This window comes from Ascoidea rubescens (assembly GCF_001661345.1).
Source record: "Ascoidea rubescens DSM 1968 unplaced genomic scaffold ASCRUscaffold_2, whole genome shotgun sequence".
NCBI classification, from domain to species: domain Eukaryota; kingdom Fungi; phylum Ascomycota; class Saccharomycetes; order Ascoideales; family Ascoideaceae; genus Ascoidea; species Ascoidea rubescens.
In genome coordinates, this window is record NW_017962914.1 from 1109817 (window position 1) to 1124332 (window position 14516).

At 33.2% G+C, this 14516-nt stretch overlaps 7 protein-coding genes and 1 non-coding gene across 8 annotated transcripts; 3 read left to right on the top strand and 5 right to left on the bottom strand.

Annotated features, from left to right (window-relative positions):
• Nucleotides 1–9: 9 nt before the first annotated feature.
• On the bottom strand, nt 10–1773 carry CWC2 (active spliceosome conformation promoter CWC2; the record flags this gene model as incomplete). Its single annotated transcript, XM_020191587.1, has 1 exon — nt 10–1773. One exon carries the CDS (start codon nt 1771–1773, stop codon nt 10–12), a length of 1764 nt encoding a protein of 587 aa, XP_020049387.1.
• A 234-nt stretch (nt 1774–2007) lies between these two features.
• ASCRUDRAFT_74477 (uncharacterized protein) lies at nt 2008–3737 on the top strand. The gene has a single exon (XM_020192703.1). It carries the CDS (start codon nt 2464–2466, stop codon nt 3700–3702), a length of 1239 nt encoding a protein of 412 aa, XP_020049388.1. The 5' UTR covers nt 2008–2463; the 3' UTR covers nt 3703–3737.
• Nucleotides 3738–3925: 188 nt separating this feature from the next.
• Nucleotides 3926–4009, bottom strand: ASCRUDRAFT_t22. Its single transcript has one exon. It is a non-coding gene; the product is annotated as a tRNA-Leu (tRNA).
• Nucleotides 4010–4056: 47 nt separating this feature from the next.
• On the bottom strand, nt 4057–4592 carry ASCRUDRAFT_74478 (uncharacterized protein). The gene has a single exon (XM_020192704.1). It carries the CDS (start codon nt 4373–4375, stop codon nt 4085–4087), a length of 291 nt encoding a protein of 96 aa, XP_020049389.1. The 5' UTR covers nt 4376–4592; the 3' UTR covers nt 4057–4084.
• A 574-nt stretch (nt 4593–5166) lies between these two features.
• ASCRUDRAFT_31906 (S8 family peptidase) lies at nt 5167–7620 on the top strand (the record flags this gene model as incomplete). Its single annotated transcript, XM_020190312.1, has 3 exons — nt 5167–5305; nt 5372–7120; nt 7235–7620. 3 exons carry the CDS (start codon nt 5167–5169, stop codon nt 7618–7620), a joined length of 2274 nt encoding a protein of 757 aa, XP_020049390.1.
• Nucleotides 7621–7930: 310 nt separating this feature from the next.
• On the bottom strand, nt 7931–8839 carry GGC1 (Ggc1p; the record flags this gene model as incomplete). The annotated part of the gene is made up of 1 exon (XM_020190248.1): nt 7931–8839. One exon carries the CDS (start codon nt 8837–8839, stop codon nt 7931–7933), a length of 909 nt encoding a protein of 302 aa, XP_020049391.1.
• A 1320-nt stretch (nt 8840–10159) lies between these two features.
• Nucleotides 10160–12969, top strand: VPS9 (guanine nucleotide exchange factor VPS9). The gene has a single exon (XM_020192705.1). The coding sequence runs from the start codon at nt 10316–10318 to the stop codon at nt 12665–12667; it is 2352 nt and encodes a 783-aa protein (XP_020049392.1). The 5' UTR covers nt 10160–10315; the 3' UTR covers nt 12668–12969.
• Nucleotides 12792–14441, bottom strand: NGL2 (RNA exonuclease; the record flags this gene model as incomplete). Its single annotated transcript, XM_020194404.1, has 2 exons — nt 12792–14312; nt 14364–14441. 2 exons carry the CDS (start codon nt 14439–14441, stop codon nt 12792–12794), a joined length of 1599 nt encoding a protein of 532 aa, XP_020049393.1.
• Nucleotides 14442–14516: the final 75 nt, after the last annotated feature.

Sequence of the window (14516 nt, forward strand, 5' to 3'; positions counted from 1 at the left end):
TTTAAAATATCAACTTATTCTCTCTTCACTTTCACCATCTTCACTACCATCACTAATATCCTTTTTACCACCATTGCTTCCCCCATTATACCCACTAATCATACTCTTAATTCCAAACAAATCTTCAACCATAGCCTCTTCTTCATCTCGTGTTAACTTCGCAACTGCTCTCTTTTTCCCACTTTCCCAATCGTCTATATCCACACTTATATCTGAATTCTCATCCTTCTTTTCCACTTTTTCTTCCTCATAATCACTCTCATATCCACCAAGATTAATCATTCCAGTTTCGCCTCCAGACTCAGCATATGAAGTACTTTTCTCAGACGATGAATAATATCTGGCGCTTATATCTGTAGAAGATTCTTTGAATCTAAACATCTTCTTATCATCATCCAATCTAGGAGGAGAATCAGAAAGTGATTCCAGTGATACTGCTAATTTATCACTTTCTTTCGATTTATTCTCATGTATTTTCTCCGACATCTCAAGATTAGCTTTACTTAATTTCTTTAATTCATTAATTTGCTTATCAATTTTATCTTTCTCACAACCAATTTCATCTAATATACTCTCAATTTCCATTTTATTTTTATCTTTATTTCCCTCTTTCTTGTTCTTGTTCTTGTTCTTGTTCTTATTCTTATTCTTGTTCTTTTTCTTATTCTCATTCTCATTCTCATTCTCATTCTCATTCTTTATCTCTTTTAATTCATTCTTAAACTTTGTCACAGCATTACCTTTCTCAAGTGGCTGTATCATTTTTTGTTTTTTATACCGATTGTCATTCATTTCATTTTTATCTTTTTCCTTTTCCTTTTCCTTTCCTTTTCCTTCTTCATCTAATATTCTTTTCCTCTTTGGCTTGGCTTCTTCTACCACCTTTTTACTTTCTCCACCATTCTTAGAATCTTCATACTTTCCATCCATTCTATTTAATATCTGTTTAACGGTGTCAATCGCTTGTTTTTGTAAATATTTCTCATTTCTTATTTTAGCTCTTGGATTTGGATCTTCATTAGCCCATCTAACATTTAAACATTCATTATTATTATTAGTAGTACTATTATAACTGCTAATGGTACTATTAGTATTAATGGCACTAATAGCAGATTTATTCCCATGATTTTTCTTCACATTTATTAAAGATTGATGTGCCATAGCTTCTTTAGCAAATTGTGCACTCAATTCATGCTCATACGTAATAAAAGCACAATTTTTATCATTGATAATATTCATTCTCTCAATCTTACCCCATTCTTTGAAATTTTGGTACAAAATCTCATCCAAACTCTTTTCAGAGTTGTCAGGCATTCTAATTTGTCCAATATACAATGTTCGATTGGGTATTCGGAAATTTCCAACACCTCCCATATCATCTCGATAATCACTGAACTTTTCTCTTCCAAAGCAATCCAAAGTTTGTGGAATATTAATGGAATCACTCATTGGATCCGGCAACCTGTGCAAATATTCACACTCTTTTCCTTTAAAACAACATCCTCTAGCAAAATATAAACAAAAAATTAAAGAGTTCGAATCATCTGCTAATGTATATCCACTATCTTGTTTAATATTGCATCTAAAGGGTGATTTTTTAGCATAACGATCTTTTTCTCCCCAATTATAATACCAAATATTAAATATATTCCCATTTTGTTCTGGTTTGTCATTTTGATCTATAATTGAAGGATCAACTTGCACTCTCGCAGGTCTTATAATTTTGGGCTTTGCTTTGAGATTTGAGCTTGATGTTGTTTCGTTAGACACCATTTTTGCTTTGACTATGGATCCTTTTTTGCTATTAGAACTCATTTTATAAACGGCAAAACAGTACCAGTATCAAACAGCTCTTCAGCCAAATGTGCAAAGATAACGTATTTCGAGATGTTGAAAAGAAGACATTGAAAAGTTGAAAATTCGGCAAAAAAAAAAAAATCACGCGCAACAAAAAGAGAAAGAAGATATAATCAGAAAGATATCAGAAAGAAGATATAATTGCTAGCAAACTATCCTAGTACTCTGATGGTATCTGATAATCGTGCTATTTATTATGCTACTGACTATTTTGGTATTGCTGAAGATCTGAATCAACCGATTGGGGTTGTTTTGTAAAGCGTTGCATCTGGAGCCAACCTCCAATGCTTGGTCTTATCATCTACAATTGACTGAAAGAAGTCGTAACAATGGATTTAACAAGCTGTTCTATTGCAGTTTGAGTTGATCAGGAATATCGAATTACACAGTTATGAATGTTTAAAACAAAGTTGGAACTATAGGTGATTTTTTATCTGTTGGAAATTTCTTTGCTTTTGGTGCACAAAAACCCCAACGTTATATGGTTTCTTGATCAAAACATATAAATTTACTCTCAGGTATCTGGTTTTTTATAGAATGTGTTGTTAATCAGGAGGAATCACAACTGGCTTTATAATATCAAATAATACATATAGCAATCTATACATGGCTTCGCTACCAAAACAACTTCAGTCTAAATTTATAGATAACGACGATGGATATACTTTGGACAAGACAAAGATAATTAATAATGGCGACGATAGTATTATGGATAGTATGAATGATGTGGGTAATATGAGTAATAAAATAAATCCTACTACTACAGACTTGAATGATTTAATAGGAAATTCCAATTTAAATCATGCTTCTGTTCCTAGATATTCAACTACCAAACCACTAAACTTTTATTCTCAACAATTTATTGATTCTCAAAGTTTAGATCCTCATTTTCAAACGATTTATAATAATTATACTTATTTTCCGGATGGTATTGATAATCAATTGGATAATTATAATCGCAACAGTGCTCAGAGTTTTAATGATAAATACAGTTTTAATTATTCTACTGCTCCCAATATTTCTGATGCCATTGCTTGTGATAATAGTAACAACTATGTTAGTGGTGATTATTATGATAATTATGATAATACTGATATCTATAACAATGATGGTCATATTAATGGGCTTTACAATTATAATGATGCCTTATATAAAACAAGTGACGAACAAATAAAGGAGGTGGTAATGAGTAGCATTCAAATGGCATATGATAATGATGCTGCTTTAACATCTGAATTTTCTCTGTATCAATATTCATATTGTGGAATAAATAATCCAAATAATCCTATCTATGTTGATACTAACAACAAAGGAATCTGCGGTGATCAAATAGATCAACACTTAGATATTAATAACCTAAACACTGGAAATTACATTGGCCTTTGTAAAAACAGCAATATAACCGGTGACGAAGCTCTCAAGAATAATTTTAAATTTCAATTTGACATTATTGAGGATCAAAACGGAAATATAAGTTATGGTGATTTATTGTCATCAAGTCAAATGGAGAAGAGTCCTTTTGAATCTGAGCTAGATAATTTTGTTGATACATATCCTTACTCAAATAGTAAAGACTGGATTGACAATCCTAATAATGATGGTTCTATTTATGCAGGTTACGATGACGCTAATGATAGATGTAATTGCAATGAAATAAAACATGGAAATAAATACGTAACAGACATGCAAACAACAGAATCATTTCAAAATAAGCAAATCAATGAAGAAGTTAACAACAGCAAAAAGGACGTCAGCTATTCTGACTTTGCATCGACATGTTTGAATTCAGATAGAGACTTGGAAGAGGCTCTCATGAGCATGGGAAATAGGCAGATATATAGTTAGGGCTTTCAGCATGAAGACCAAAAGAACAATATCACAACAACCTTATTTTTGAAGCAGCAGTCTGAGGGTGTGTATCTGCAGCACCATGCAGTGGATCAAATAAGCGCGTTTGTGCAAACCAACTTTGCACTTTTTCGCCCGGTGTTCGACCACAAACACGACATCAAACAAAAACAGCTTCTCTGTTCAGACACGTGAACTACTGTTTCCAACAACACAAAAATGAAGGATGCGAGGTTCGAACTCGCGCGGGAAGTCTCCCAGTAGATCTTAAGTCTACCGCCTTAGACCACTCGGCCAACCCTCCAATTATGAATTACTAAACATGGTACATGTTATTTATACATTTAATAATGCGTTGTCTGTGCTGATACCTTTTTAGTTATATAGCTGGTATTTCTGTACTTTTTATGAAATTTATTGATGCAAAATCATTTCTTGCTTTTATTTTGCTTATGTTTGTGCTAATTCTTTGCAGCTGGCTACGATTGTTCTGATTACGTAAAGAGTTGCTTTTGCTAAAACGTTGTTGTGACTTTCGATAACCGATTTCCGACCGTTCGTTACGAGTTAATACACTTTCGAGCATTCGTTCTAGTCGTTCAAACCCGGATGCAACATTCGATTCAATTAACTCAACTCTTTGATTTAATTCATTGATTTTGGAAGCCATTGGTGAAGTATCAAGTTCCCTTTTGTTATCACTATCAGTGTTCTTGACTTGGATGCTGTCAGGTCAACAGTCGTCGAAGAAAAGATAGAGATTTCTTCTAGTGCTCATGACTTAGTAGACTTCTCTCTCCTTTTCCTCTCGTTTTATTTTATTTCTATCTAGCTATTTAGTGATCATATTTATATTGTTTGGATTGCAATCTTTATCAAGGTATTTGTGAATTAAATGTTTTTTGCGGAAACACAATTTTCGTTTCATAAGTGGTTAATTCTTGTGTATTTCGTTTGGGGCAACGGACCATAATTGCTTCACGAACGTCCGAGTTCGGATTGTGTTTTCCGGCCACGCCTCGTGCAACAAACGTATCACGTAATCACAAAATTTCTATTTTTTGTTTTTTTCAGTTAAGCATTACATGTTCCAAATCATAGACTTCGGTAAAAAACCTGTGTTTTATTGATCATCTATATTATATGTTCACAACCCTCGTTATTTAGAAAGCCTCTCCAGACTCAATTATATACTGCTGCTGGCCCTGAATGAGGACCACATTTGTTTATTTGTTTTTGGGTTATAGATTTTAAATTTTGTTTTTTTGCTAAATACGGAGTTTGGAATTAAGAATAATGCTGAGTTTTGAGGCGATCAATAATCACAAAAATCACTATAATTTCAACAATGGAAATATTCCTGCAAAAGATTTCATAAACAGAAATTATATTGCAATTCAGTTATCAGAAACAAATACTTCTACTCAAAATGTTGACGGAAATATAGCTGATCTCGATATTATGGACATTTTTCAGAAAAACTACCCTCAATTCAGATTCGAACATAATTTCAGAGGTTTCGATGATCTATATGTCTTTTCATATGACAAATCTGATCCCTCAATAGATGATTTTGATAACGAAATTCTATCCAAAAATGGTGACCAGCAAAACGACGATTTCTTGTTGAAAAAGAGATCAACGCATAATATGTATAATAGTATAGCCAATAATTTTCTCATTAAATCTTTACATCCTTTAAGACCCAAAAGGCTTGAAAAAAGATTACCCATTCCAATTTCATATCCAGAAGCTGATCCTCAAAGGAAATACGATTCTTCCATGAAACCAATTTTTCAAGCTCAAAAAGATTTACAAATAAACGACCCTGAATTCATTAAACAATGGCATTTAATTAATCCAAGTTTCCCTGGTCATGATGTTAATGCTACAGGATTATGGTACGAAAATATTACCGGCAAGGGTGTAGTAACAGCTATAGTTGATGATGGTTTGGATTTTCATTCACAAGACTTAAAAGATAATTTTTGTGAAGAAGGTTCTTATGATTTCAATGCAAATCAAAAATTACCTGCTCCTCAACTATCAAATGATTACCATGGCACAAGATGTGCTGCTGAAATAGCGGCTACCAAAAACAATGGTTATTGTGGTATAGGTGTGGCTTATGACTCAAAAGTAGCTGGCATTAGAATCTTATCTGGCGAAATTACTGCCGAAGAAGAAGCAGCTTCATTAATATATGGACTTGATGTCAATGATATCTATTCTTGTTCTTGGGGTCCACCTGATGATGGAAAATCAATGCAGGCACCAGAATTAGTTGTTAGAAAGGCTATAGTCAAAGGCATATTGGATGGAAGGAAATCAAAGGGTTCTATTTACGTTTTTGCTAGTGGTAATGGTGGTTTGAATGGTGATAACTGCAACTTTGATGGTTATACCAATTCAATCTATTCTATTACGGTCGGCGCAATTGATCACAAGGGATCTCATCCCCCATATGCTGAAGCTTGTTCAGCTGTGTTGGTTGTAACATATTCTTCAGGCTCTGGTGAGCATATTCATACAACGGACATAAATAATAGATGCACAGATAACCATGGCGGAACCTCTGCTGCTGCTCCTTTAGCTGCCGGTATATATTCTTTGGTATTACAAGCAAATCCAGAATTGACTTGGAGAGATATTCAATATCTTTCTATTTTATCAAGTGTTGAAATAAACGATATTGATGGTAATTGGCAGGATACAGTAATGTTCAAAAGAGATTGCTATAACCCTGAGAATCAAATAACTAATGTTAAAAAAAGATTTTCCCATAAATATGGTTATGGAAAGATTGATGCCTATACTATGGTTCATATGGCGAAAGATTGGAAAAACGTTAAACCCCAAGCTTGGTATTATTCTTCTCCTTACCATGTGAATGAAGATATTGAATGGGCGGAAAATACTAATAGAGATTATACTTATACTCTAAACATTGATAAAGAGGATTTAGAAAAAGCAAATTTTGAGCACATTGAACATGTTACAGTCACAATAAATATGTCAGCAAAAAATAGAGGCAAAATTGAAGTAAACTTGATATCTCCCAGTGGTATTATTTCAAACTTAGGTATCCAAAGACCATATGATAAATCAAATGAGGGCTTTAATAATTGGACCTTTATGTCTGTTGCTCACTGGAATGAGACTGGTGAGGGGGTTTGGAAACTACAGGTTATAAATAGAGGTCAAAAAAATAAAGTGAAATTTTATGATTGGGTTATAAAATTTTTTGGTGAATGTATAGATCCATCAAAGGCTAAAAGATTTCCTTTACCAGGTGAGGAGGACAAAGAAAATGACCAGCCAGATGCAGCATCTGTATCAAGTGGAACAACTTCATTCATACCGGCATCAAGTACAGAAATTAGTACTCAAAGTAGTACTCAAAGCGGTGTGTCAGGTCTGAGCTCAAGTAGTGAGACAAATATTGGAATAATAAACAGCTCAACTTCATCACTTTTATCAAGCAATATAATATCTTCTACTACAGAAATTATTGAAGAGACAGCTATAGAGGCCACTTCTACATCTGAAGGTGAAGGGCAATATTTGCATAATGTTGATTCGAATTATGGAACCTATTTTTTCTTTTTGATTGTGGTTAGTTTTATTGTATGTTTATTTTACTTTAAGGCAGTGAGCAAAAGAAGACCCCATCGTCGTAGAGATGATTATGAGCTCGAATTAATCAGACCAGATGAGGATAGTGAAAGTAACCGTGATAATGATAGTTTAAGTTTGAGCAATATGACTATAAATACAGATGATGAATTAATAGGTGAAGATGACAATAGGAATAATCGAGGGGATAATAGAATGAGTTTGAACAATAATAGTGACAATCAATTCAATAGTGATGATGAGTATGAAACTGATAACAGAACAGATGTACCCAAGTAGTATGGTTTTTAAAAATATACGAACTTTATTTTCTTTAGTTTTACTATTATTTATTTATTTATTTTTATTTTTTTTTTTCGATTTGCATGATATAGAGAACATTTCAATACCATACTTTTGTTTTGAGAAAGAAAATTGAGATCATAAATTAAAATATATAATAATTATTTACATGAAATGATAACAATAAGAATAGAAGTAATGGTGGAAAAGTTTAAAAACAATTCAAAAATACAAAAAATACAAAAAATTACATTAAAGATAACAATGAAAAAAGGAGTTTTTGAATGACTAATTAGTTAAAATCAATCTATTTCAATAATCTATCAAATGCAGGAATTAATGTTTGAGCCAAAGCAAAAGAGAAAACTAATTTTGGACCAGTAGTCAATAGTTTTGGAGTCAACCCTTTGAAGAAAGAACTAATACCTTCATTTTTGGCCATATTTTTCAAGATTTGGAAACCAGATTCAGGGTTTTCGAAATTTTTATTCTGAATTCTAGTTTTAATGACGTCTAATGGAGCCGAGACTATTAAAGAACTTGAAGCACCGAAGATGGAACAGATAAAGTTCTGGGTCCAAGTGGCAGATGTATAATCTTGTAAACCGAAAATGTATTCCTTAGCGAAAGCATTACCACCGAATAAAGCAAAAGAACCAGGAGCATTTCTAGCCATAGTCCAACCCCAACCACGATATAAACCTAAACCTTCATCTTTGATAATTTTGAGAAAGCCTCTGCCTTTGAAAGCCTCTGGATTTGTTTGTCTTTTGATTTTAAGAACATCTAAAGGTAATAGGACAACTTCACCGATACCAATCATTGAACCAGCAGTTGCACTCATTAAAGCTTTACCATTTTTTTGACCAAATAAATCTTGATAAGTATGACTGAAGTTTCTAGTTAAGAATTCGTTAGCAAAAGGTTGACCGCCATATTTGTAGACTCTTTGCAAGACTTTATAGCAGGCAGCATAACCTAAACCTGGGAATAAAGTGAATATTCTTTTGCCAAAGGGTTCATGGAAGTGCTCTCTAAAGATGACTTTGTTCAATATGCTAGCATTAGTGACTTTTGTTTGGTTGGACATCAATCTTTTGGAGATGGTATCTACAGGATGGAAAACAGCTATTTCACAAATACCTGCAGCACCAGAACCAAGAATTCTAGCATAACCAGATTGTTTTTTATCAGAGTTTAAAGTAGGAGGAGACATTCTGAGATAAGAGTGTTATTATAGTGGACTTGAGTAAAGCTTTATTTACAGGTTTAGAGGAGATGGAAAAAAAAGAAAAAAGTGAAAAGAAAACGAAAAGGAAAGAGAATTGAAGCTCCATGATAAAAGAAGAAAGTTCTTCATTAGTCAATTGAAAAAATTTTTAAACGTAAACCCCGTTTTAACGGGACAGTTCACCTGAAGTGGGTACTGGAAAGCAGCAATCATGTGATACAAGCAACATTTTGCATACAAATAACAGCCCTAAACCCTCTCGAAGTGTAACATTGAGGTTTTCAGATCAATCTGTGGTAAAATTCAGCTTTGTTGGAGAGATAAAAGGATGGAAGAAACTCTCCAAAGGTTGGTAAATGGATCTGTTTGTAATTCAAAGTGGATCGCAAACTTCTTGAGCGATTTCTGGGGTTTTATTGGGTGCAGAAAGAGAATCCTGATACACTGCTTAATAGGCTGATATTTCCGAATCCATCGAATATTGAAACTTTTCATTTCTCCAGCGTGGTAACTCTTCTAGATCTGCTTTTATCTATTGATTTCACTTTGATTCTTTTCTTTTAACCACCTTGGATCAGCACATAGATTGAGATATTTGGCCTGTGTTATATTTGAAAGAAGAAAAGCCAAAGCTAAATATCTGCGATTCCGATTGCTCATCGCTGGAAAGCTGTGGGATAATCTGTCAAAGCAAACAAGCACCTTGTTGAAAAGGAAAAAGCTTATATGAACATTGCCAGTCTGTCTCTTTATAATAGAAACAACTGCTTTTTTCCACCCAGCTCACAGCAGACCCACAGTGAGCAGCGCTTTAAAGACCATCTTCTATTCAATTCAGCGATTGCAAAAAAGCACTATTAATCTTCTATACTGGTTCTGAAAACAGCCAATCAGAGCATAGCAAAACTGGGTTTTTGTAAAGTGAAAATGCGTGCGTGTGCGTGCGTGTGCATCAATAAATTGTTTTTCAAGGCAGGCAACAGAGAGCAGTTCTCTGGCTGCAGAAACAGAGACTGCTTTTCGCACCACTGAGCTGGTATTTCTTGCTTCCAAGCCAGTTGTCTGCCGGTAGTATTTAGTGCTTTCTTTGCCGACCATTTGGCTTCTTTTTCAGCTTCAGACAAGCAGCAGAGGCCGCAGAAGGGTGCAGCCATTTACGTCCGTAACCACGGTTTGTAGTCCGGTTATCCGTGCATGGGCCGGATAGTTTGTTTGCCTGTTTGGGAAGATCCGTGCAAATAATCCGATATTCCCAATTGTTTTCTTGATTTTGTTAATTTTTAATATATATCAGTTCAAATCAACCTGATTCAACGCTCTAACCAGTTCTAATTGACTCTCAGGATACTCTGCAAGACCTTTATTGGGTGCTTTCAGTAATAACTTAATTAAGTAATAGCAAACTTACCATTCCAAGTTTGTTTCTGTTTGACAGCCCTGAATTTTTGACCTCTACTGAAGATGAACAGCAATATAAAAGACGATCAAAACAGATACACCAACTCCAGCAAAAATAGCAATATTTTAAATCAAAAGTTCATATTGAATCCAACTACAAATATGCTCCACGACTCCTCTCTCTCTACTAGTGTTAACAATACAAATATCAATGGAAATTTTATAACCACCTCCACAAATTCTAAGCTAACTCCTTCAATCCATTCTCCTATTGCTTTATCCGGAATAACCTATAATAATCAAACCGACAATTTAATAGACTTGAATGATGATTCTTCAGATTCAGATTCAAATTCTGAATCTGGATCTGAACCTGAATCTGACTCCAATTTACATTCTAATTCAATTTTACACCAAAATACTAATAATATAGATAAAGAGAAAGAGAAAGATAAAAGTTTAAAACAAATATCCGAAATACTTTCTCAAAATTTAAATGAAAAATCAATTTCAAACACCCAAACAATACCAAACCTCAATATAACCATAAATTCACAAATCACAAATGATCTGCAGCCCTCTATCGTCATAAATGATCCTGAAAAGGCCAATTTAATAGATATTCAAAATGACCATAATTTATCACATTTCCAACAACATAATAAAATTGATCTTCATAACGATGATACTTTTGATTCTCATGATAACGAAATCTCAAATATCTTAAATAGCCAAAACGTTTCCTCAAATTTATCTGGCTTATTTCCTTCCTCCCCTTCCTCCCCTTCACCCTCACCTTCTCATCAAAGATCAAAATCTGAATATAAATTATCAAACGATTTATCCAATTTATCCATCTCCGAAAACCCAGCCAATAATGACCTTTTAAATCTTAATGACAAAAATAAAAACCATAAAAGAAGTGTATCTGAGAGCCCTTATATACTGTTGAACCCACCAATAAATGAAAATGATAACAATAATAATAATAATAATAATGAAAATAATGATACAATCGAAAACAAAACTGTTCCTCCCACCACAAAATTAGAACTAAAAATTCAAGAAAAGAAATTGAAAGCCGAAAAAGAGAAAGAAAATGAATTACATAAAAGTATTCAAAAACAAGACCCTAATAACCTACCCTTTGATTTTCAAAGATTTCTAACCTATTTGAAAAACAAAAAAGCTGATCCAATTGTTCGTTACTTGAAATCGTTTTTGCTAGCCTTCTCAAAAAGAACTTGGTCTGTTAATGAACAAGTCAAATTAATTTCAGATTTTAAAAACTTTATCTATTCAAAAATGCTAGCATGTCACCCATTTAATAAAATGAATGAAACCGAATATATCAACTGTCAAGAAGGCATGGAAAAATTAATTATGAATAGATTATACGATCAAGTTTTTTCTCCTGCTATTCAGGTCTCATCTTTAGATCAATCCCATTCTGAAGATATTATCAAAGATGTCATGTTAAATAAACAAATCAGAAAATTCAACTGGATAACTCCTAAACATTTAGATTTGGATACAAAATTAATTAAAAAGGGTTCTGAATTTATCAAATTAGCTCAAAACCAGTTAACCAAAATGAATAGTTATCGTTCTCCTAGAGATAAAATCATTTGCATACTCAATTGTTGTAAAGTTATATTTGGTCTATTAAAACAGCTTGAAAAGGAAACCAATGCTGATTCTTTCATACCCTTACTAATTTATATTATTCTAAGTAATTCGGTCAACAAGGAAAAAAAGGATTTAAAATTAACCTCGAATCTTTATTATATAGAAAGATTTAGAAATAAAGATTGGTTAACAGGAGAAGTGAGTTATTATCTATCCTCTTTTTGGGTAGTCATTGGTTTTCTTGAAAAACTAAACAAAAACTCATTGACCATCACTGATGAAGAATGGGAACAACGATTAAATGAACATAAAGCAAAAATTGAAAAGCAAAAAGCGAAAATTTTATCCCCTATTCCAAAACATTCAAATAATAATAATTTGATAAATGAACCCCAAACTTCACAAGCTTCAACCAGCACTTCTTTGTTAGACAGAACTCAGGATATGACTCCCTCAGAGGTCATTACAAATTCTGCTACGTTTATCGCTAAATCATTTTCTTCCTTTTTCCAAACTCCACCACCTGTTAAAGAGCAGGAAACTAATGAACAGATAAAGCAACAACCAAAAAAAGTCAATGAGGAAGAAGAAATCGCTAAACAAAAATCTAAGGCAGAATACTTGGCAAAATCATTATATGACAAAGAATTAGAAGAGAATATAAATGCTTTAGTTACAATGTTTCCTCAACTTGATCGTTCCATTGTCAAAGACTTGGTTGTAATGAATGAAGGGAGAATTGGGAAATGTGTTGATTTGTGTTTGGAATTGGTGAGCACTGAATAATGTGATTAAATAGAGTTAGATGTGTTTAGTTTTTTTTATTTTTTTTTTTTCATTTATTTAACTATTTATTTATCAATATATGGTGATCTTCTAATCTTGAAATAAACCAAGGACTTATAAAATTTCATTCAAAAATTTTAAGCTCGACTTCTGCTATCATACAGAGATGGTCACTTGGATACTGCCCTTCTCTTGGTTGTCCACTTGGTTCTTTACCCATTTCACTAAACTCAGGCATTCTTAGTAAATTAACAATTTTCATTTCATTTTCATTTTCAAAATCCTTTAATGTATCAACATTTTGCTTATTTGAATTTAGGTCCCAGTCCTTGATAAGAAAAATGTAATCAAGTAATCCTCTCCAAGAATGAGCCCAGTTGCTGAAAAAGGGTTCATTTTTATTATTGTCAATACCAGAATTTTCTGGATGAACATTTTTATAAGCAACAGAATACAAACTTATTGCTCTTACTGGCAATGAGTTATGCAAACTGAGCATATCATCAACCAACTTGTTCTGTTCTTCTGTAGCTTCGAAAAACTCTGGATCTGTATCTTTGGGTTGATTTTCTCCAGAATATTCCACATTTTCTTCTTTAGATTCACTTTCACCACTTCCCCTTTTTGAAGAATATTCAAATGAAGTTGCACAAGAAATGATGTTTCTTGCTTTAGAGTCCTTTTTACACAAAACAGGTTTTTCTGTTATGAATAAATATGGCGTATCATAAGGTTGAGAATTGAAATCTCCAGCAAAAAAACTAAACCAATAAGATTTTTCTTTTTTCACCTCAATCGGATCAACAAGTTCTTTGGGATTTGATTGATTTTTCACATTTATCACAGCCACTCTATGAAGAAACCCCTTCATTTGAGATAGCACAATATACGTTTGTCTTGTTCTTTCATAAGTACCAAATGGATGCCAAAACAAATGAGTGGTTCCTATGATAATCCCCTTCTTTTTTGCAGTCCCAGAGAAGCTATGCAACACATTTTTCGTAAACTCCAATGCTATCATTAAGCCAATATTAGAAGTGAATGTTCTGGCCTTAATGTTGAGCGTATTAATCTCATCATATACAATGTATGATAAATCAATTTTTGTAAAATACTCCACACGATAAACAATAGCAACACCATGGTTTTTCATTCCATATCTATAAAATTCAGATTTATAGCCTAGTTTTTCAAACTCAGTTTTCCAAAATGATTCAAATTGAATATGGTCAACTTCCTGAAGACATAAAACGTCAGCATTATAGTACTGGAATTCAGATAAAAGAACCTTTGATCTTTTCACCCACTTCAATGCTGATCCATTGGTTGGAAACAATTTTCTTCTGATCAAACACTGTGCTAGTATATTGTAGGTCATAATTTTGATTTTGAAGCCATTTCCAAGATTTTTTGATTCAACAGAAACACCACACTCATCTGAACTGTTGTGAACAGGCAAAAAAGGTCGTTTTTTAAATCTCAAATCAGGAGGAACATTGATATCAGATGTGTCTCTTCCATTTTTGATCATCTCATTTATCTGCTCTTGTTTCTTCAATTCTCTTTGTCTCTTTTTTTCAGCAATTATTTCAGGTGTAAGTTGCTGTTTGCCCTTTTTACTCTTTTTACCTTTTTTGCCCTTTAGCTGAGATTTCTGTGCCACTTTGCTAGACTCAGCAGCTGCATTGTTGCCAACTTCACCAAGAGCAGTGTTGTTCACGTCAGAACCAGAGCTTTCGGCTTCGAGTGTTGATTCTTGTTGATCAAAAGACATTTTGAAGATGAGGTGGTTAGTCTCGATTTAAATTTTTTTTTTTGGTGAAAAACGTGGAAAATATTTGGCTTCGGA